Here is a 20007-nt window from a genome sequence, read left to right on the forward strand (position 1 = left end):
CTTTAGTGCTCATAACAGTATTAGTGCACTTTCATTGTAACAGGCGAAAGAAAAAGACTTCACCAGTGTGTGAATTTCACAAAACCGGTCAGTAGGTCATATTTGTGAAGATATTATGTTGAACACATTTTAGTTTTGATTGCTGTTCGAGTTCTCCTCACCAAGGCTGCATTTATTTGATTAAATATACAATAAAAATAGTAATAGTGTGAAATATTTTTATTAGAGCTGAAACAACGAATCGATTTAATCGATTAAAATCGATTATTAAAATAGTTGTCAACTAATTTAGTCATCGATTCGTTGCGAAATAACTTATTTGCCGTAAACGGCTCATTTCGTGCATATTTCAAATCTGCGGTGACCAAAGTGTGGCAGTAATGAGCCACCGGAGGTTTTACTCAGCCAGTACAACAGGAGAAGTAGCGAATAGCCAATAGCTGGCCTCGTTTTATGTCACGTGCTTCCCGAACAGCGTCTCTCCAGCATTCAGCGAGATGTTGGAGTACTTTACTTTGAGCCTTCAAAAAAGAAGTTTAACCTGTAAACTCTGCACTACTGAACTGTTTAAGGGGACGTTCACATATCGCGTCTTTTGCGCGCTCATGTTCGTTATTTCCAATGTAGACGCGCAGTATGCGCGCTCATAATGGAAGCAATGCGGGCGCGATGCGTCCGTTTTTCCAGGCGCGTCGGCACCGCATCGAGTTAAAAACATTTCAACTTTTCAGAATGCCGCAAGTGCACCGTCATGTGACAAGAACTAAATAATCAGCTTCATCCTTTCCCGTAACAACGTTAAAAGCTCAGCCCAGATGAAGGAACAGCTGATCATAGCTGTATATGGATTTCCATTTTGAAACAAATTTAGTAGCAGAGCTACTGCAAGCGATTTTTAGAGCTGCAAAACCATTTTGCTGAAATTTCCGCGTCTTCAAGGAGAGAGCACGTCATGGTTGCTTAGCAAAGGCAGACGGCTCAGGGGCGCTTCTGCGCGAGCGCTTTGGAAAGGAGGAGAAAGTGGCGCGCCTAGCGTTTTCCACGCGTTTTTAGGCGCGATATGTGAACGGCCCCTAAGACTTTTATTTGTGCAGATTCTCCAGTACAATGTTGTTTGCAAATGTTTAGTCGTAAAAGCTGATAACATTGCTTTTTAACAGTTAACATTTAAAGCTTTACGAACATGTTCTGTGATCAGTTTGTCGTTTACCAGTTCATAATTCAGTCGTGCAGCCTAATTATGACTGAATGAGAGAGGTAAATGTTTAAAGACATTTGAAATGCACTTTTTTTTTCTAAGTATTCACTGCTCTTTTTCACACAGCAGGTTTTTTGTGTGTGTCCGATTTTTTTTTTTTTTTTTTCTGGACAACCTTCTGATGGATTTTTACTTTAAATTGTGAGTTCCATTCAGGTTTCATGCCATTGGCACTTTATTCAAAGGATTGTTTACAATTTCACAGCAAAAGCTATAAAGCTGTTTCCCAATAAATAATAAAATACAACGCACTGCAATCTTATTCTGTTTTATCCTTATTCTTCGTGAAAATATGTTCTGAAAGATTCCTTAATAAGCTTTGTTCGGGATGTTAAACTACTTTAGGAGCTCTAAGGACTGCCATGGTGAAAACATTATTTTAAATCTCCTTGTGAAATTTGATAGAGTAGATAGACAAAGGATCACGAACACATAATAAAACAACTCCAGGTATATTTTTGATGAGGATATGACAATGCAAAATGGTTAAAATCTCTTAAAAATCTATGCTGAATGATAAAGACCCTTTATTAATAATTTACTTGGGGGAAAAAATGGGAAAAACTAAAATATAAGTACTTAAACCGATTAATCGATTAATCGTAAAAATAATCGACAGATTAATCGATTATCAAAATAATCGTTAGTTGCAGCCCTAATTTTTATTATCTAAAATAACTATGTATTATTTGAATATATTGTAAAATGTAATTTATTCCTGTGATGTAAAGGTGAATTTTCAAAAATCATTCTAATATGCTGATTTGCCGCCCAGTGTACAGGGTTATTTGTGTTTGTATGTATATATATATATATATATATTAGGGCTGTCAATCGATTAAAACATTTATTCATGATTAATCGCATGATCGTCATGAATTAACTTGTGATTAATCTGCAACTTAAATCTTCCAACTGAATGATAGCTAAAGTTTATCCAAAACAGTCGCCAAGTTTGTCAGTATGTATTGGGATAAAGCCACTAAAAGGGTCTGAAAGTTGGTAAATAAAGTGCTAAAGTTGTGCTTGAGTGTGAGACACGGAAGAAAAAACACTAAGATTTTCTTTGTGGAATGCAGAAATCTTCATTTTGTCTCCATCATCTGTAGGAGATCTTGCTGAGAGGCTTGCTTCAGATTGTGGAGGCTAAAGCAGACACAGAGCCGCTCTACTTCATGTCCTTTCCCATGATCCCCGGCGCAGGGGTCCCTGGTTTGAGCTCCTCCCCTGGGATGAGGGCTCATGGGACGGCTGGTGGTAAGGGTGGAGTACACACTCTTCTGAAAGGTAAATTACCTCTGGGTCGTGGTGAAGCAGACCTGAGCAGGCCTGGTCATCTGCGCAGCTCTCCCTGGCATACAGCATCCTTCCACCTGCCTCTGATGGGACAGAACTGCTGGCCTCACATGGCCAGTGGCTTCAGCACCTCACTGTGGGTACGAGCGGGGAAGGATGAGGATGGCCGTTACAAGAAGGGTAAGAGCAGCTTTATATATGTGTATAATGCCGATTAGTGTTTTTATTTTATATTATAGTATTTATTAGGGCTGCACGATAAATCGCATGTGATATTTAATGCGCATCTTGTCAGTGAAGCCGGTTCTGTAATCAGTGGTAAATCACTATCACCTGCACGCTTTCACATGGAGCAGCATTAACTACACAGAGCCATTGTTCACTGACAAGCTGCGCAAAAAAGATCATATTTTGCACATTTATCGTGCAGCAATAAATGAAAGAATATATATATAAATTTTTTTTGTCATTTTTGTCATTTTGTATATTCAGTTTTAATTGTAATTGTTTTAGTAATATTGTTCTTTTTTATTGTTTTTTTTTTGTTCTGTTTATTGTTCTTTTTTATTTCAGTTGTAGTAATTTTAATACTTAAGCTTAAATTTTATTTACTTTAGGTAGTTGCTAAGGCAACTTTTTTTTAAACTTTTTTTGTGTTTCCTGGATTTAAGCTTTACTTCAATTATGGACAATTTGTAACAGTTTTAGTTTGAGTTTAGTAATGTTGTTATGTGCTTTTATCATTTTCATTATTTATATTTTCTTTAAATTGTTTTTATTCAGGTTAACGTCATTTTATTACTTCAACTTTAACTTATTTATTCCAGTTAGTTACTAAGGCAACTTTTTTATTTTAAGGTTTTGTTTTTTTATTTTTTATTTTTATTTTATTTGTTTTATTTAATCATTAATGCACTTACAGACAATATTACTTATTCTTTTAATAAAATTTTGCATAATGTTGTTAAGTTCTCTTCTGTTGTGATTTATTATTATTATTATTATTTTGTATTATTTGATTAGATTTTTTCTTTATTTTATTTTAGTTTTAGTAATTTTAGTGCTTAAACATATTTATTTCAGTTAGTTGCCAAGGCAGATTTTTAATTTATGATTTTAAGTTTTTCATGTATTTATTTAGTTTTTAATTTAGTTACTGAAAAAATGTTTTTTGAATAGGTTTAGTTAACCATAAGAACACAGAAACCTGAACATCATCACACTATATCTGTTTGATGAGTTTGGTTGTGTGTTGCAGAAGAGGCGGTGTCTCTGGCAGAGGAGGCCCTGCATGCTCCCGCTCATGTCACAGAGCAGCAGACAGACAGATGTCTCCTCCATGTCCTCTCCATGGGCTCTAAGGCACTGATGCTTCAGGTGTGGATGAACATCTCCACCAGAGCCTTTACCTTCAGGTGAGTGCAAGAACCGTAAAGTTGCACCAAGTACATTTCGGCCTCAAAAAGACTCCTCTAAGACCATCCTTAAAAATATTCTTGTTTGCCGTAACCCGACCGACCCTGTCAATTTAGGACAGATTTTTTTTTTTGCTTTTAGTTCGACCGATTTGCCGGTTGTACGTTAAAACCGACCAATTTTTTTTTTTACTCTTCAAACAACTAATAACAAAAGTAATAAAATATTATTAATTATATTTTAGTAAGTATTTTAAATATATAAATTGCCTAGGCCTACATACAAACGAAGGCTACGTTCTTTCTTTAAAAAAAACCAGTGACGTCATCTATGTTTACTCGGATGTCACACTATAACCTGTGCGTTCACTTCGTCTCATTCACTGTCAGAGTCAACGGTTCGCGCTTGGTAATGATGGATTTTTTTAGGACACACACGCATAACAGCAAATAATACTTCTGCACAATGTTTCTCTTTTTACAACAGAAATGTGAATTCTGCTGGTATTCAGAAAGTCTCATGCATACAGATACAGATTCGGGCTAGAATCGCCTACTTATGCGATTGTTTTGTTGTTGTTGACATTTCTAATCATAAACACAGCCATGTTGAAGCCTGCAGTAAATGTTTTGCATTATGGCAGTCCACTCTGCTTATTGTTTTTCGCAAATGTTGCACTCCTGTTTGTCATTTTGCACGTAACTTCACGCCAATAAATCATTAGAAATATTGGTCTTTACCAATATATTGAATCTTTACATTCAATTCATTCTATATTTGGTGTTATTTGCTGTATAAAATGCATCTAGACATGCAAAATCGATTCAATGAACACTAGTCTCTCAAATCAAACAGGATTTTTTTCAAAGTGACAACTCAAGAACGCAAAGTAAACGGTCTCTCATTTGTAGGTTGCATTGATACCTAGCGGTGGATGCAAATAAAACAGTATAACAGTACCTCATTTTTTTTCTTCTCACCTGAAATTCATGCATGTTTTTGATAAAGATTTCAATTTGTTTGTGGATTATTTAGCCTGTATCAAAATTAGGTTTGCAATGATGTGTACGAAGGCACGGGTTGAAGACCCATCCAGTGACGTCACGATATGCTAATTTGTTTACATTCATACCTACGTCATCACAATCACCAAAATTGTACTTTTTTTTTTTTTTACATTGAAACTTTAAAAAAAAATAGACCGACCTACCGACCATTTAAAAAAAAATTTTTTACTGTTACTGCAAACCAAAATATTTTTAAGGATGGCCTTAAGTGGATGACAGTGGTGTTTCTCTGCTAAGTCACTCCATTCTTGTATAAAACACCACTTTAGACCATCTAATCAAGTTCTTATGGAAAAATTTATTTAATTGTGTTTTGAAAAGAAAACAGGTTGTGAATGCTGTTTTGTGTTGGGTAAAAAGTTATATATTTTAGATTTTGGCTTCTCTTTTCCAACATAACTAGAACATTAACTAAAATTGAAATAAACATAAACCTAAAATAGTAATAAAATAAATAAAATAAAAACAAATTATTAAAAAATTTGCAAAAATAAAATCTCACTTTTTTTAGATTTCCATTCCATTTACTAATACTAACTGAAAAATAATCTGAAACAAAAAATAAATGAACTTGAATAGTAATATTTAAAAATAATGATACAATTACTATAAATGTAATTCAAATTATAATGAAAACTGAAAATGTAACTAAAATCTAATTCAGAACAGTGAAGGAAAATACTGGCTTGGAGATGTGATTGTACAGTATGTGCTCATGGATAGATTATTTGTGCTAAGTTGGGATCATTTCCTTGCACAAGCCACAAAAGTAAATGTTTTCAGTGCTGTATTAGTAAAGTGGCTCTTGATTTGTGAGTTCAGGATCTGCATCGACCCAAACGACGAGATGAAGGCGGGTCTGCTGGCCCAGGCGGAGTCTGGAGACGGTGTGCTGACAGCAGGCAGGTGGCAGCACTTGGCTCTCACATACTCACAGCAGCCCGAGGGCAAGAAGAACATCCACGGTCAGCTGACCCTCTGGGTGGACGGCATTCGGTGAGTCTGCATCTGCAGTTGGTTTGTGGATGTTTTAAAGAGGCAGTTCAACCAGGGCTGCAGACATCAGTTCCTGAAGCAGTCAGAATCATGTTTTACTCAAGCCTTCCTTTGCCACATACAGGAAGTGTGACGTCTCGCTAGACTTCACTCTGCCCAGGAAGTCCAGTTTGTCATCAGACAGTAATAAGACCTACTGTATGCTTGGACACTATCAGCACCCCTCAGAGGAGCAGGCCAGCCCAAGTGCACGCTGGGATATGGGCACGCTGCTGCTCTTTAATGGTATGAAAACAGTTCCCATCAAAGACAGATGAAAATAAACATTAGATAAAAAATTTAAACTAAATGAAAAATAAAAAATCTTGCCGTAGCAGCTAACCAAAGTTTAAGTTGAAGCACTAAAAACAGTGTAAATACATATTTATAAATAATATTTAAAATAAACAATAGAAAAATCAGTGAATTGACAGAAGTATTGAAGTGATGTTGTTGGTAACGTGGGATCTTCCTGCTGCTGGAGGTTTCTGTGTGTGAGCCACAGATTCTTCACATTCCCTGCACACAACACACTTTTCTGAACAGAGAAGCCCTTCTGTTGCTACTAATTGGTTATGAATGGCTCCAGTCCAGCTGCTCCCAACCTGGGAATCTCTCTAATGTGTGCCATCCTCAATGTGTTTTTTTTGTTTATTAGTTTATTAGCTTTAGGTCACAGTTTTTTCATCCTCCACATGCTTTAGTATCATTCTTTGTCTGATATCGTTGAGGCTTTGGTAAAGTCATATATTTTTGATTTTGGCGATAAAGCTTAATGTAAATAACTTGTCTGTAAAACATGTTTTTGGGCTGCCCAATTGTTTATGTCATGAGACCAGAGTTTTTATCAGGACTAACTTATTTTGAAAACTTTTTGTAATATGGACAAAGACATGTTTTTAATGATTTAATCAATATTTGTATATATATATATAAAATTTTAGAAAATGTTTGTATGTTTTTTATTATTTGGTAAATGTAAAAAAAATCTATATCTGCCATGGAACTGTCTGTGAAGCTGATATGGCAACTAAACCACAGTATAAACTATTATAACTATTAGAAACATATTTGTTAATTGAAATGAAGCAGGGAAAATTACAATATAAATAAACGTTAGATTAAAAAACTTTAAACAAAAATTAGAAATGTTGCCTTCCCAACTAATATAAATGTGATTTTAAATTGGTGCACTAGCATTAATTACTGAAAAAAAATGTCTCAATAGCAATATTAATAAAACAGTAAAAGTGACAAAAGAACATTGTATCGTTACTAAAAATACTAAAATAAAATTAAAAGGAAAGCTAAAAATACATTTAAATACAACAACAATCTTAAAACATTTAAACATTTTTTTTTTTTTTTTTAAATATTCATACATTTTTCAATATTTATGTAAAAAAATGCAGACATTTAAATTAATCCAGGCATTTTTTTCACTGTATTTTCATTAAAACAATACAGAAGATATTTAATCATTTCATTTATATCCAACAATACAGTAAACGGTAATAAACAGTGATATTTTTCCCAAGGTTAGACTATGTTTTTATAACATTTTCATAAATGAAAAATGGCATGCTGAAGTAAACGTGTTATTGTTTTAGGCTCCAGAATTGACACAGCGGAGGCGTTTTGCCTGTATGCCAGCGGTCCTGACCTCACCTCCATCATGCCCTGCAAGTACGGCAAGCCTCACAGGACACTGTCCAAGTACGTGACACAGGAGGGTCTTCAGTGTGAGCAGATACGAGAGCTCCTCATGAGGAATACAGACGTCGACATCACACCTCTTATTGTAAGCCACCACACCTATGAATATGAATTTATTAAATGCCCCTTTCAACCAGAAGGCTTTTATGCAAATGTATCCGGCAGTGAAACGGTTAACTAGCTTGATAATCTCCTTTACTGCCACTGGAAAGCAGGCAACATTATTTTCCATTTTAGCATCATTACCTGCTTAAGTGTTGTTGTTTTTTTCTGTGCAGTTTTATTCACACAATCTTAATTACCGGTGATTTCACGAGTCTGCATGCTGTTCCAGCTGTTCATGTGCTAATGCATTACATGCTGGATAATTACTGCCAATCAGAAAAAGTTATTTTTTCATGACATGAAAAGTCACACAAACCTTTAATCCGCATGGATGAATTTGCTTCTTTTTTCAGGTCTTCTCTGATAGTATCTAGTGCTATTATACAGCATTGTACACATTTATCTAAATAACATGCCCAGGTGATATTACACCTCAAGAACAGCCTTGATATATGAAATAATAGTCAGAAAATCCTTTTAAATGAAAGAGTTTATTGAACCTAAAACAAGAAAATAAGAAAATCTGTTTTTTTCAGGAGAGTTTAGCAGTGGTGTATGCCCCCAGCACACCGTCTCTCTACACCATATATGAGCCGGTGATCCGTCTGAAGGGCCAGGCCAAGTCAGCGGTGGCTTCCCAGCGGCCCTTCAGTGCCAAAGAGGTCCAGAGCTCCATCCTGGAGCCTCCTTTCCTCAGGACCATGATGCCCTGCCAGGCTCTCGGCCTTCACAGCGTCCTGCACAAGATCGGAGGCACCGGCGCCTTTGTCTTCCTGTTCGCTCGGGTATGTGTTTGTCTGTCTATCTGTCGCTAGTGGAGACCAGGAACGTGTTCTTCTGCTTTACTGCACACAAACACACAATGCTCATGAGATCTTTTAGTTGAACTCCTTTTATTGATGCTTTTCAACAGGAGAGATTTAAAAAAAGTAAAAAACAGTAAAACTTTTGCTCCCTCAGATTCTAGATTATCAAATAGTTGTATCTCAGACAAATATTGTCCTCCTAACAAACCAGACATCAATGGAGAGATGATCTTGTTGACGCTAAAGACTGGTTTTGTGCTCCAGGGTCACATTGAGTCTTTAGGGTCTTAATGAATAGTCTGTAACATACTTTAGTTAAAATGTCTCAATGGTAATGAGTGCATGTCACATCCAAAGACCCTTTAAAGGTCATATAGGTTTTTTAAACTTTTTTTTTTAAGTTTACTGAACTTTTGAATGCGGATTCAAAAAAGCTCAGACTGTATCTGTTTGCCGTGCTTTTAAATCAAAGCCATAATGTTTGAAAGTAATTCGAAATATTATGTTTTAAAGTCTCCCGTGAAGGTATCTTCAGTCTTTCATATTCCAATACACATTTTTTTTGCTGGTAATCTGATTATACACGGTTCATTTGGTGGGCAAAACTGTATTTTAGTTGGAAATGTTCAGCTCTGTAATGCTCTCTCTCACACCGTGTTCCCTCACATTATCCTTCAAACATCTCTTGACAGTCACATCAAGGCCTTGCTTTGTGTTTCTATCATTCTCACCTTCTCTCTCTCTCTCATTTCAGATCAGTCTGTCATGATTACAAAAACACAGAAGCAAATATTACTATTTTTAAACTAACAGAAATTACCGTTCAACAGTTTGGGGTCAGTAAGAAAAATAAACTTTTATTCAGCAAGGATGCATTAAATTGATCAAAAGTGACAGACAGTACAGGCAAAAGATTTCTGTTTCAAATAAATACTGTCCTTTTGAAACTTATTTTCAGCATAGAATCATAAAAGTTGTGGTGTTTACTTAAAATGATCGTCATTAACTAAACCATGAATGTTGAAAACCGTTTACAAGGAAGAAGTTTACAAGGATGAGCCATGCTCAATGAGACAAAAAAATGTGCTAATTCAAATAGCAACACATGCTCTACTTTGGGTATGATGCCAAATAGCTGACATTTATTAAATGATGAAATGATTTGGTGCAGATGGATCTAGTTTATTTTAGGTATTTTGGCGTCACATCATGTTTGTTTTGCAGACAGTGCTATTAATCAAGTGTTGTTTGCTGAGGCTTCCTGTGTTCTGTGTGTTATAACACTGTGATCTAGTCACATTCACAGCCCACTTCATTTGCACAATGTGATGTGTTTCACACACAGTGATTTTAGCAGCAGGAAGACTGAATCTCTGTCTGTTCTCGTAGGCGGTGGAGTTGAGCGACTGTGAGAGAACTCAAGCTCAGGCGCTGCAGCTGCTGCTGTCTCTGGTTAAGAACAACCAGCATCGCACTCACGAGATGGAGTGTTACCACGGCTATTCCATGATTCACCAGGTTCTCATCAAGCCCAAGTGCATCGTGGGATTCCACATTCTCAAGGTCAGTTTTATCAGATGTCATTAATTAGCCAAAAACCTTTCATTCTGTGATGATCTGACTGATGCATTAGATATTCACCATATCTTTATGGTGACAATTTCAAATTAAGCAGCAGCATGAAAATCATGATATTTTATTGTGCTTTCTATTTGGTCATAGAATCCTAAAAATGGCTGCCTTAAATGTAAAAAATTTTGATGCAACGTATATATAGCATACATTTTATATATATATATGTGTTCTTTTCTCTCAACATTTTTTTTGAATATCATGGAAAAGTTTTTTATTTTGTAATTTTATTCAAAAAAGCTAACTTTTTTTGTATTCTGCATTCATTGCACACAAACCAAAATATTTCCCGTTTTTTTTGTGGGAAAAAGATACTGATGCTAAGATACTGAATGTTTTTTATTTTCTTAAGCTTTAAGTCATAACCATCAGAATTAAATAAATAAAAAACTCTTGAATTATTTCAATTTGTGTGCAATGAATCTAGAATATAAGAACGTTTTTTTTATTTGTATTAAATTACGAAAACTTTTCCGTGATATTCTAATTTTTTGTGTTGCACCTGTATATCATTGAAATACCAGTGTAGTTTTTGTAAACATTTTCAATTATATATTATTTTATTTATTTATTTTTAGTTTTATTTGAAAGTTTTAGTAGTTTTTTTTTAAGTCTATAAAATGTAATTTATTTTTATTTTATTGTTAAAACAATTCTTAAATACAAAAAAAAAAATTTGAAATGTTGCCATGGCAACTAGCTTAAAACAAAGTATTATTTAAAAAATATTTTTAATTTGTAATTTTTTTTTACTTTAATTTTATGTTTGGCATTTTTATTTTCATATGTCTGTATAGTTTGTATTAATTTTTTATTATATTTAGTTTTTTATTTTATTTACTATTAAATTTTTAGTACTTAATTTTATTGTAGTACTGAAATTAAAGTTAGTTTTTTTATATTTAATTAACTTAATTATATTTAATAATTATTTATTTTGGTTAACTTATTTTGTTTTATTTAAATTAAATTAAATTAAATTTTTGCATTTAGCAGACGCTTTTATCCAAAGCAACTTGCAATGCATTCATGCTAACATTTTTTACCTAACATGTGTTCCCTGGAACCCACAAACTTTTGCGCTGCTAACACAATGCTCTACCACTGAGCCACAGAAACACATATTTCAAGTGAAATTGTTTTTTGATTGATTGAGTTTTAGTTAACTGTCATAAACCTGTCTGCTTGTGCTGCTGTTGGTCTAAACAGTGCACCCTGCTGGTTGTTACTGGTAATGGAGACTGACACTGAGACTGGTCTGTCCCTCTCTCAGTATATTCTTGTTTTCTGAAATGCATCAGATTAATCAGTCTGAAAAATACTCACTCCGTTTTAGCCTTTTGAATTGCACTAGAGTTTGATTCTAGGGTACAGCGGGGCAAATATGTGTCTGTGTGCTTATGGTGTAACAGACGCTGTTGGACGGCTGCTGCAGCGGCTCAATCCTGACGATCGGAGAAGACGGACAGTTTCATCTGGATGCTGAATCCACTGTGGTGCTGCAAGATCTCAGACTGCTGTCTGAAATACTTCTGGACTGGAAGATATGGGCCAAAGCCCAGGTACACACTCACATTCCAGTGAGAACATATATTGTGTAAGTAGGGGTTATTTTTATAGAGAGCTAACTGTGACCGCTGTATGATAGTGTGGCGTGTGGGAGACACTGCTGACTGCTTTAGAGATCCTCATCCGGGTGCATCATCCTCAGCAGATGTTCAACATTGGACAGCTCCTCAAGGCACAGGTGATTCATCGCTTCCTGCTCGCCTGCCAGGTGCTTCAGGTGAGACGTTCACTACATGGACAAACACATGAGGTCTGATCATCTTCTCTTAACTACTACTTACTGCATGAAATAAACATGAACGAACACTTGAAGGTATGCTGAAAGAAAAGAATGCAGGGGAATACATCATCTCATTATCCTCGCAGGAGCATCGAGACGAGTACCTGACCTCCATCCCGCAGGAGGTCTGCCTCTCGTTTGTCAAAATCATCCAGGAGGTTTTGGGGTCTCCTCCGGACCTGGACCTGCTGCGGCTGGTCTATAATTTCCTGTTGGCCGTTCACCCCCCCACCAACACTTACGTGTGCCACACGCCCTCCAGCTTCTACTTCTCTCTGCACATCGGTGAGAAACCTTCAGAGAACCCCAGTCTGATCGGGTCATTAAAACAAGAGCATTTTCCCAAACCTGTATGACTTCATTTCTTCTGTGGAACACAAAAGAAAATGATTAACAGAAATGTCACGCCGCTTTTGCCTGCTTGATCCACAGAAGAACAACTATACAGGTTTTAAAACAGAAAAAATATTTTTTTTACCTATTTTTTTTGTCTGTTTTTCTTAAATGTCTAATAAATACCATATTTATGTACAGTACAGACCAAAAGTTTGGAAACATTACTATTTTTAATGTTTTTGAAAGAAGTTTCTTCTGCTCATCAAAAATGCATTTATTTGATCAAAAATACAGAAAAAACAGTAATATTGTGAAATATTATTACAACTTAAAATAATAGTTTTCTATTTGAATATACTTAAAAAAAATAATTTATTCCTGTGATGCAAAGCTGAATTTTCAGCATCATTCCTCCATTCTTCAGTGTCACATGTAACATCAGTCGATCACATGATCATTTAGAAATCATTCTAATATTCTGATTTATTATGAGTGTTGGAAACAGTTCTGCTGTCTCATATATTTGATGAATAAAAGGTTAAAAAGAACTGCATTTATTAAAAATAAAAACAATTCTAATAATATATTTTCTTTACTATCACTTTTTATCAATTTAACACATCTTTTAAATCTTTTAAACACATTTTTTTAACTTTTTATTCATCAAAGTATCCTAAAAAGTATCACATGTTCTGAAAAAATATTAATCAGCAGAACTGTTTCCAACTTTGATAATGAATCATCATATTAGAATGATTTCTAAAGGATCATGTGATAATGATCCTAAAAATTCAGCTTTGCATCACAGAAATAAATGATCATTTTAAGTATAATACATTTAAAAACAATTATTTTAAATTGCAATAATATATCACAATATTACATTTTATTTCTGTATTTTTGATCAAATAAATGCAGGCTTGATGAGCAGAAGAAACTTCTTTCAAAAACATTACAAATAGTAATGTTTCCAAACTTTTGGTCTGTACTGTAGATTGCGAGTTACTAAAAATTTAAACCGAAAACTTTTTTTTTTCATTTTTAGTTGGTAAAACTGTCTAATCAGTTAATGTTTTCTTTTGTTCATGTCCATTTCTTTATTTAATAGTATAACATTAAAACACACACACAAAATCTGTATATAATTATATATTTATCTGTTTAATTGTAAAGTTTTTGCCATTATAGTTTTTATTAACCCTGATATTTCTGTGATTCTTTTTTTTTTTTACTTTTTTTTTTTGCTCGACATTTCATTACATATAAAGATTATTTCAAACTCATGAAATTTCTGGCCTTCTGATTTAAATCAGATATTGTTTCTAACCGTATTTATAAGCTTTTTTAGCAATGCTGATATTATTCTGATAGTCGAAAGAAAAAAATTTGAAGAACATGTTTATGTTAAGAGATCTCTGAAAACTAAGCAGGTTAAACTGATTTCATTTTATTGTTGCAATAGTCTAGCATTGAGTTTACAGCTCATTCCTCTTTGTTAGTTATCATTCTGAGATGTAAGTTTGACCGTAAACAAGAGCATCTCAGTTCATGTGTTTTTTCTCATCAGATGGTAAGCTGTACCAGGAGAAGGTTCAGTCCATGATGTACCTGCGGCACTCCAGCAGTGGAGGGAAATCAGCCTGCAGCTCTGTGCTTTCACTCTCTCCCTCCGTCTTCACAGAGACGCCCGCCGAAGGTCAGCGCTACCTCCAATCACATTAAAGCAGCAGACTTACAATCATTAACTCCCGGCCGTCCGCTGATGATAATGCGCTTATTCGTGAGAAGGTCAAAATCCCCCCAAAAATCATGCTTACTCACTCTGTCGCACTTTATAAGCAGTATTCACTGGAGATGTCCTTGTCTGACTGTATGCCACTGCTGCGCCTTATTAAGCTTTGAAAGGCGTGACCTTTGACGAATACAAATCAATTACAGCACAATCCTGCCTGTCAAGTCCAAACAAATTGATTTATATAGCGGTTACACAATATACTTCATCTGAAAGCAGCTTTAGAGAAACTCATGACTTTAATGTTTATATTATCTTAATATCTTTATGTCTTATAAGCTAGGCTTCCATGTTGATACAATGTTGCAAAAACTAGTTCGGGAACACTTATTGTCAAGAAAAGGGGGCTTTAATGCATATAAATGCACAGAAAGTTGTGTAATAAAATGGAATGAAACACTGAAAAAATATTGCACACATGAAGAAAAGGAGGTGCAGAAAGACATGGAAAGCCAAGACACCAGCAGAAATCTATCAGTAATTTGATAGCAATCCTGCCCCTCGTCAGTGGAATATTAGCTGGTTCAGTCCCAGGATGAAGATGAATCAAGGGTGGACATTTCAACAAGATAATGATCCCAAACACAGCCAAGGAAACACTCGACAGGTTTCAGAGAAAAACTAAATACAAAAATGCTAGATTGACCAGCCAATAACCTGACTTGAATACAATAGAAAAAAAGAACTAAAGGTCATAGAAGAGTCAATCAGTTAAGGTCTGCTATACAGTATTATCGGCATATCCGTGTGTACTGTAAATGTGGAGATATGTCTAACGTTACATAAAGAACTGGGCAATAATATATTTAATGTTTGTCAATGATATAAAAAACTTGCAGCAGAGAAAGAACAGTTCACGTCTTTGTGAAAAAAGAGGCAAATCTGAAAAACGTATCATTGTCAGACTTGACTAAATGTTGTGTGCTTGTCCCACAGTGCGCCACACGTCCTCCCCTGAGCATGGTGATGAAGATCTGTCCCTGCGGCCCCCAAGCATTGGCCCGTCTCCACACTCTTCTCCAGCCCTGACACCCCGTAAGACCCATGGGAGCGTGATGGGGACCACAGAGCCTGAGGAAGGGACATCCCGGAGTACCCAGCAGGCCCTGGGCAGCACAGAGACCCTGAAGCGGGTCGGAGACGAGCAGCTCCTCAGCAGCTGTGAGTCGGCAAAGACCATATGCGACTCTCAGAACATGGGCGGTGATGAGGAGAGCAGCGTCACGGGGAACCGAACGCCCTCCATCAGCATAGAGGAGGAGCACGACGTCCCAGCGGGCAGCCCGGGGGACTCTGAGGACCATTTAGATTGGACCAGTGAGGAAGCGCCACGCAGACCGGACAGCCTGAAGGGAATCCAGTCCTTCCAGAGGAGCCACAGTAACCTGGCTAGTCTGGGTTTGGCTTTTCCCGCACAGAACGGTTCTCTGACGATCGCTCGCTGGCCCACCGTGGCTGACCGTGCCGCTCCACCGGACGACTGGGAAAGTTACACCTACTCTCCCGGATATGACAGACACAGCAAGGCGGACTCCGGTAACGACAGGTACTCTGAAAATACCAGATGATTTTATATTGTTGGAAATCCTAGCATTTCCATGCAAAGAGAAAAAATTGTATCCAACATTGTAAACGCGATAAAACTGAAGTACATTCGAGTGAAACGGATTATCAAGAAAGAAAAATGTAGGACAGTGCCTCAGTTCTGTGCATCGGTGGGCGTGGCATTCAGAAGTGTATGCAGATGAGTGTGAGCCTGCAAAGGTTGGAGTTTAAGCACGGTAAATAATTAGACAAGTCAGATTTTTCACTGGAAGAAAATGTCTCATAATGTAATTAGTAATTATGATCAAGCCACATGACCTACCTATGACATAACCTATTTTATATATTCATCTGTTTTATTGTAGGGCTGTGCAAATAATACACAGAACCGTAGTTCACTGACAAGCTACGCAATATCACCTTCATTATTGGCTAGGGATGCACGATATTGGATTTTGCCAATATCCACATTTTTCACGATATCCTTCAGTAAGAAAAAACATTGAAAATAGGACACCTTTAGAAATGGTACAATCCCTAGGTAGTATGCTTACTAATGGACTAGGCAGCAAATTGAAACACAGAATTGTTTAGCCTTTTTCAAATGCATTGTAAAATGTATTTAGTCGTGCTAGATGTGCGTAATATATCTTTTAAATTCCGTCGATGAATAGCACTCTTTAATTATGCTAATTTCTGCTGCTGAGTTTTGGAGATGAATGACTTATAATATTAGCCTTCATTTATAAGTTACATCTTCTCTTTAATGTGGTCTTTCAGTCAACAGTTACTGAGTAATTGCCTCCTGTCTTCATCATTGCCTTTCCTCCACGAAAGATAAATCCAATCACTTAAACTCATTAAATGTTAACGCCTTTAAACTCCGAGCTCCTGTCCACAAACCATTGCAGATGTGTCTGAGCTGTCATTGGTGCTCTATCAAATATTGGTTTCGCTTTTGTTTGTACTGATATCACAGTATGAGTAATTTCTGTTATGTATTTTGCATGCTGAGTTTTTTCAGTGAACAGGCTCTGAGTCACAGCTGAAGATCTGATGCTTCATGATTCATTCAGGTCCAGTGCTGAAGACTGTCTGGTTCTGATCTGCTGCGGTCTGTATGATCTGCTGAGAGGAGTACTGCTCCTGCTGCCAGACGTCCTGCTGGAGGAGGTGATGGACAAACTCGTCCAGCCCGAGGCTCTTCTCGTCCTGGTCAACCACTCTTCTCCTCTCATACAGCAGGGCGTCATGAAGGTCCGTATGTTTTTCAAATGGAAATACAAATATTCCACAAAATATCTCAAAGTCAGTTACAAAGACTGCATGCAAAATACTCAGAATATAACTGACATAATATATAATAATATATAATTGATCGTTGCCAACATTTAGACTCTCATGTGCTGCATCCAAAATATATCTTATTTTATGCTTATTAATGTGGAACGTGGAACATCTCTTTCTATGATATGGATTTAATCATTGGGAATTAATCCGTGAACATGGGATTATTAATCCATATAAATAGCACAAATGTATTTAAAGGGGACATCAGATGCCCATTTTCCACTAGTTGATGTGATTCTTTGTGGTCTTCATGAAAAGTCTATAACATACTCAAATTTCTAAATGGTAGTGTAAAACAACACTCTTTCAAAAACCCATTTCAGTGTGTGTCCCTTTAAATGATAATGAGTTGTGCGAGCTGTTCTCATGAGACAGTTTACTTTAGTCACTGCTAACACACATTTATGTTCAAACAACATGTGAAAGTGAATTTTGCATCTGATAACCCCTTTAATAGTTGAAGTTAAAACTTTACCTTATCTTAATTTGAAAAATATGCTATTACATTGAAATAATGTTATTAATAATTGCTTATTTGGGGGTTCTTAATTGCAAAAATAAAATCAGGAATCCATTTAAAAACTAGTTTTGTGAATATATTTAATGACAATAGTATAGACTTTTTTTAAAATTATTTTTTAGTATTAGTATTTTTAGAAGAATACAGAAATTCATGATTTTTTTATTTTTTTTTAATTGACCCCTTGAAATTTCTAAAAATTTCAATCCAATTGAATTTAATGTGTATGGACAAATGACAAAAATAATAATACAAACTGTTTTCTTTAGGACAATAAAATGACTGGTCTTTTCGCTATCTCTCTGTTCATTACTGTTTATTGCGTATACTGCTTTGGTTTGTTTTTGTAAGATGATGTGAAAATGTTTTGTTAGTTGATTCACAAGTTTTAGTGACCACTCTGGTAAGATGGGAAGCTTGAGTAATGGGTTTAATTTATAAATGTTTATGTAATATCTCATGAATACACAAACATTTATGTTTATTCATGTAGCTCCTGGACGCCTACTTTAGCCGCACACAGAAAGAGCAGAAGGAGAAGTTCCTGAAGAATCATGGGTTTTCACTGCTGGCCAATCAGCTGTTCCTGCACCAGGGTTCACAGGGTTTGCTGGAGTGTTTCCTGGAAATGCTGTTCGGACGACCGGTCGGGATCGAGGAAGAGTGAGTATGACAACAGTCTAGAGCTGAAGACGTGACCATGGAGGGTGAACTGGGAAAATGTACCAGCTATTTAGATTTATTTTTGGTTTTTGTTTATCTATTTGTTAAGAATTATAGTATTATTATTATTATAAATAATAGTATTATCATATATATATATTAGAAATAAATGTAGAAAAAAACTCTTGTTTTGATAAATAAACAAACATATATATATGTTAAGAGAAATAAAATAACTCTTACCTGAAATAAAAATATATTTAAAAAAAAAATTGTTAGTTGCCAAGACAACATTTTTAATTTTTTTAAATTTTTAAAATTACAAAATATAAAGATAAAAAATGTATTTATTTTGGAAAATAAAAACAAATAAAATTATTGTCTCTGCGCCAGCCAAAGCACAAAAACAGATTTAAATTATCAGTTGATGACGATGACACACTGAAGTTCTAATCACATCGGTGTGATCGTACGCATTAAAGGGTTAAGGATGCAAAAATAACATATATTTATACGACTGTATTTTCCGGACTATAAGTCACACTTTTTTTCATAGTTTGGCTGGTCCTGAGACTTATAGTCAGGTGCGACTTATCAAAATTAATTTGACATGAACCGAGAGAAATGAACCAATAGAAAACATTACCGTCTCCAGCAGCGAGAGGGCGCTCTATGCTGCTCTGTGCTCCTGTAGTCTACCAATGAGCAGCATAGAGCGCCCTCTCGCGGCTGTAGATGGTAATGTTTTCTCTTGGTGCTTGGTTCTAAATAAATGCGACTTATAGTCCAGTGCGACTTATGTATGTTTTTTTCCTCATCATGACGCATTTTTGGACTTATGCGACATATACTCAGGTGCGACTTATAGTCCGAAAAATACGGTATATATTGTAGTCAAGTCACCTTTATTTAAATAGCGCTTTATGGAGTACAGATTGTTTCAATGCATCTTTACAGTGTTAAACAAGAAAATAGTGATTCAATGATACAAGCAAAATTTAATTCTGCTGTAAAGCAGCTCTAAAAAGACAGTAGTAAAAATGTATTATTCATTTGAAATTATATAATGTTAAAATGTGTATGTGTGCTTATTTATTTAATTTGCACTTTAGATGTGAAGACACGTTTACTATTTTTTTACATTCCGTGTTACTGCAATACATAATTGTGAGGAAACACATTCAAGAATCTTCTGCATGATGTCTGCTGGATGAAACTTCACCCAGCAGCATCCTTCTCAATGACAGTGTTGACTCTTGTCTCAGTCTGGATCTGGAGGACTTCGAGAACATCTCCCCGTTCAGGAAGCGCTGTATCATCCCTGTGCTGGGTCTGCTGGAGAACTCTCTGTATGAGAACTCACTCGTGCACAACGGCCTGTGTCTGCTGCTGCAGCTGCTCAACGCCTGCCCGAAGCTGACCGACATCCTGCTGGACCACGGCCTGCTCTACGTGCTGTTCAACACACTGTCCACCCTCAACGGCTTGGAGAACGGGTACATCACTAGCTACATTTAGATGCTTCCATCGGAATCAGTTTATTCTGACGATTCTGAACGTAGTGAATGCTCAATAAAGTCTCAATCTGATTGATGTGGTTACATGTGACTTTTTTTATTCT

At 35.9% G+C, this 20007-nt stretch overlaps 1 protein-coding gene across 5 annotated transcripts in view; it reads left to right on the top strand.

Moving 5' to 3' along the window:
• Positions 1–20007, top strand: part of lyst (lysosomal trafficking regulator) — a 98258-nt gene that overhangs the window by 56244 nt on the left and 22007 nt on the right. For 4 of the 5 annotated variants that reach the window (XM_059565665.1, XM_059565667.1, XM_059565668.1 and 1 more), the window contains 15 exons: positions 2368–2734; positions 3813–3969; positions 5860–6033; positions 6158–6318; positions 7683–7873; positions 8430–8678; positions 10089–10262; positions 11744–11893; positions 11980–12117; positions 12267–12465; positions 14084–14212; positions 15245–15854; positions 16930–17110; positions 18217–18386; positions 19634–19882. In XM_059565665.1, coding sequence (XP_059421648.1) covers positions 2368–2734; positions 3813–3969; positions 5860–6033; positions 6158–6318; positions 7683–7873; positions 8430–8678; positions 10089–10262; positions 11744–11893; positions 11980–12117; positions 12267–12465; positions 14084–14212; positions 15245–15854; positions 16930–17110; positions 18217–18386; positions 19634–19882 — 3299 coding nt within the window. The remainder of the gene's footprint in view (positions 1–2367; positions 2735–3812; positions 3970–5859; positions 6034–6157; positions 6319–7682; positions 7874–8429; positions 8679–10088; positions 10263–11743; positions 11894–11979; positions 12118–12266; positions 12466–14083; positions 14213–15244; positions 15855–16929; positions 17111–18216; positions 18387–19633; positions 19883–20007) is intronic. The other variant, XM_059565666.1, reaches the window with a different exon arrangement.

The sequence above is a fragment of the Carassius carassius genome, chromosome 14 (genome assembly GCF_963082965.1).
Source record: "Carassius carassius chromosome 14, fCarCar2.1, whole genome shotgun sequence".
Classification (NCBI taxonomy): Eukaryota; Metazoa; Chordata; class Actinopteri; order Cypriniformes; family Cyprinidae; genus Carassius; species Carassius carassius.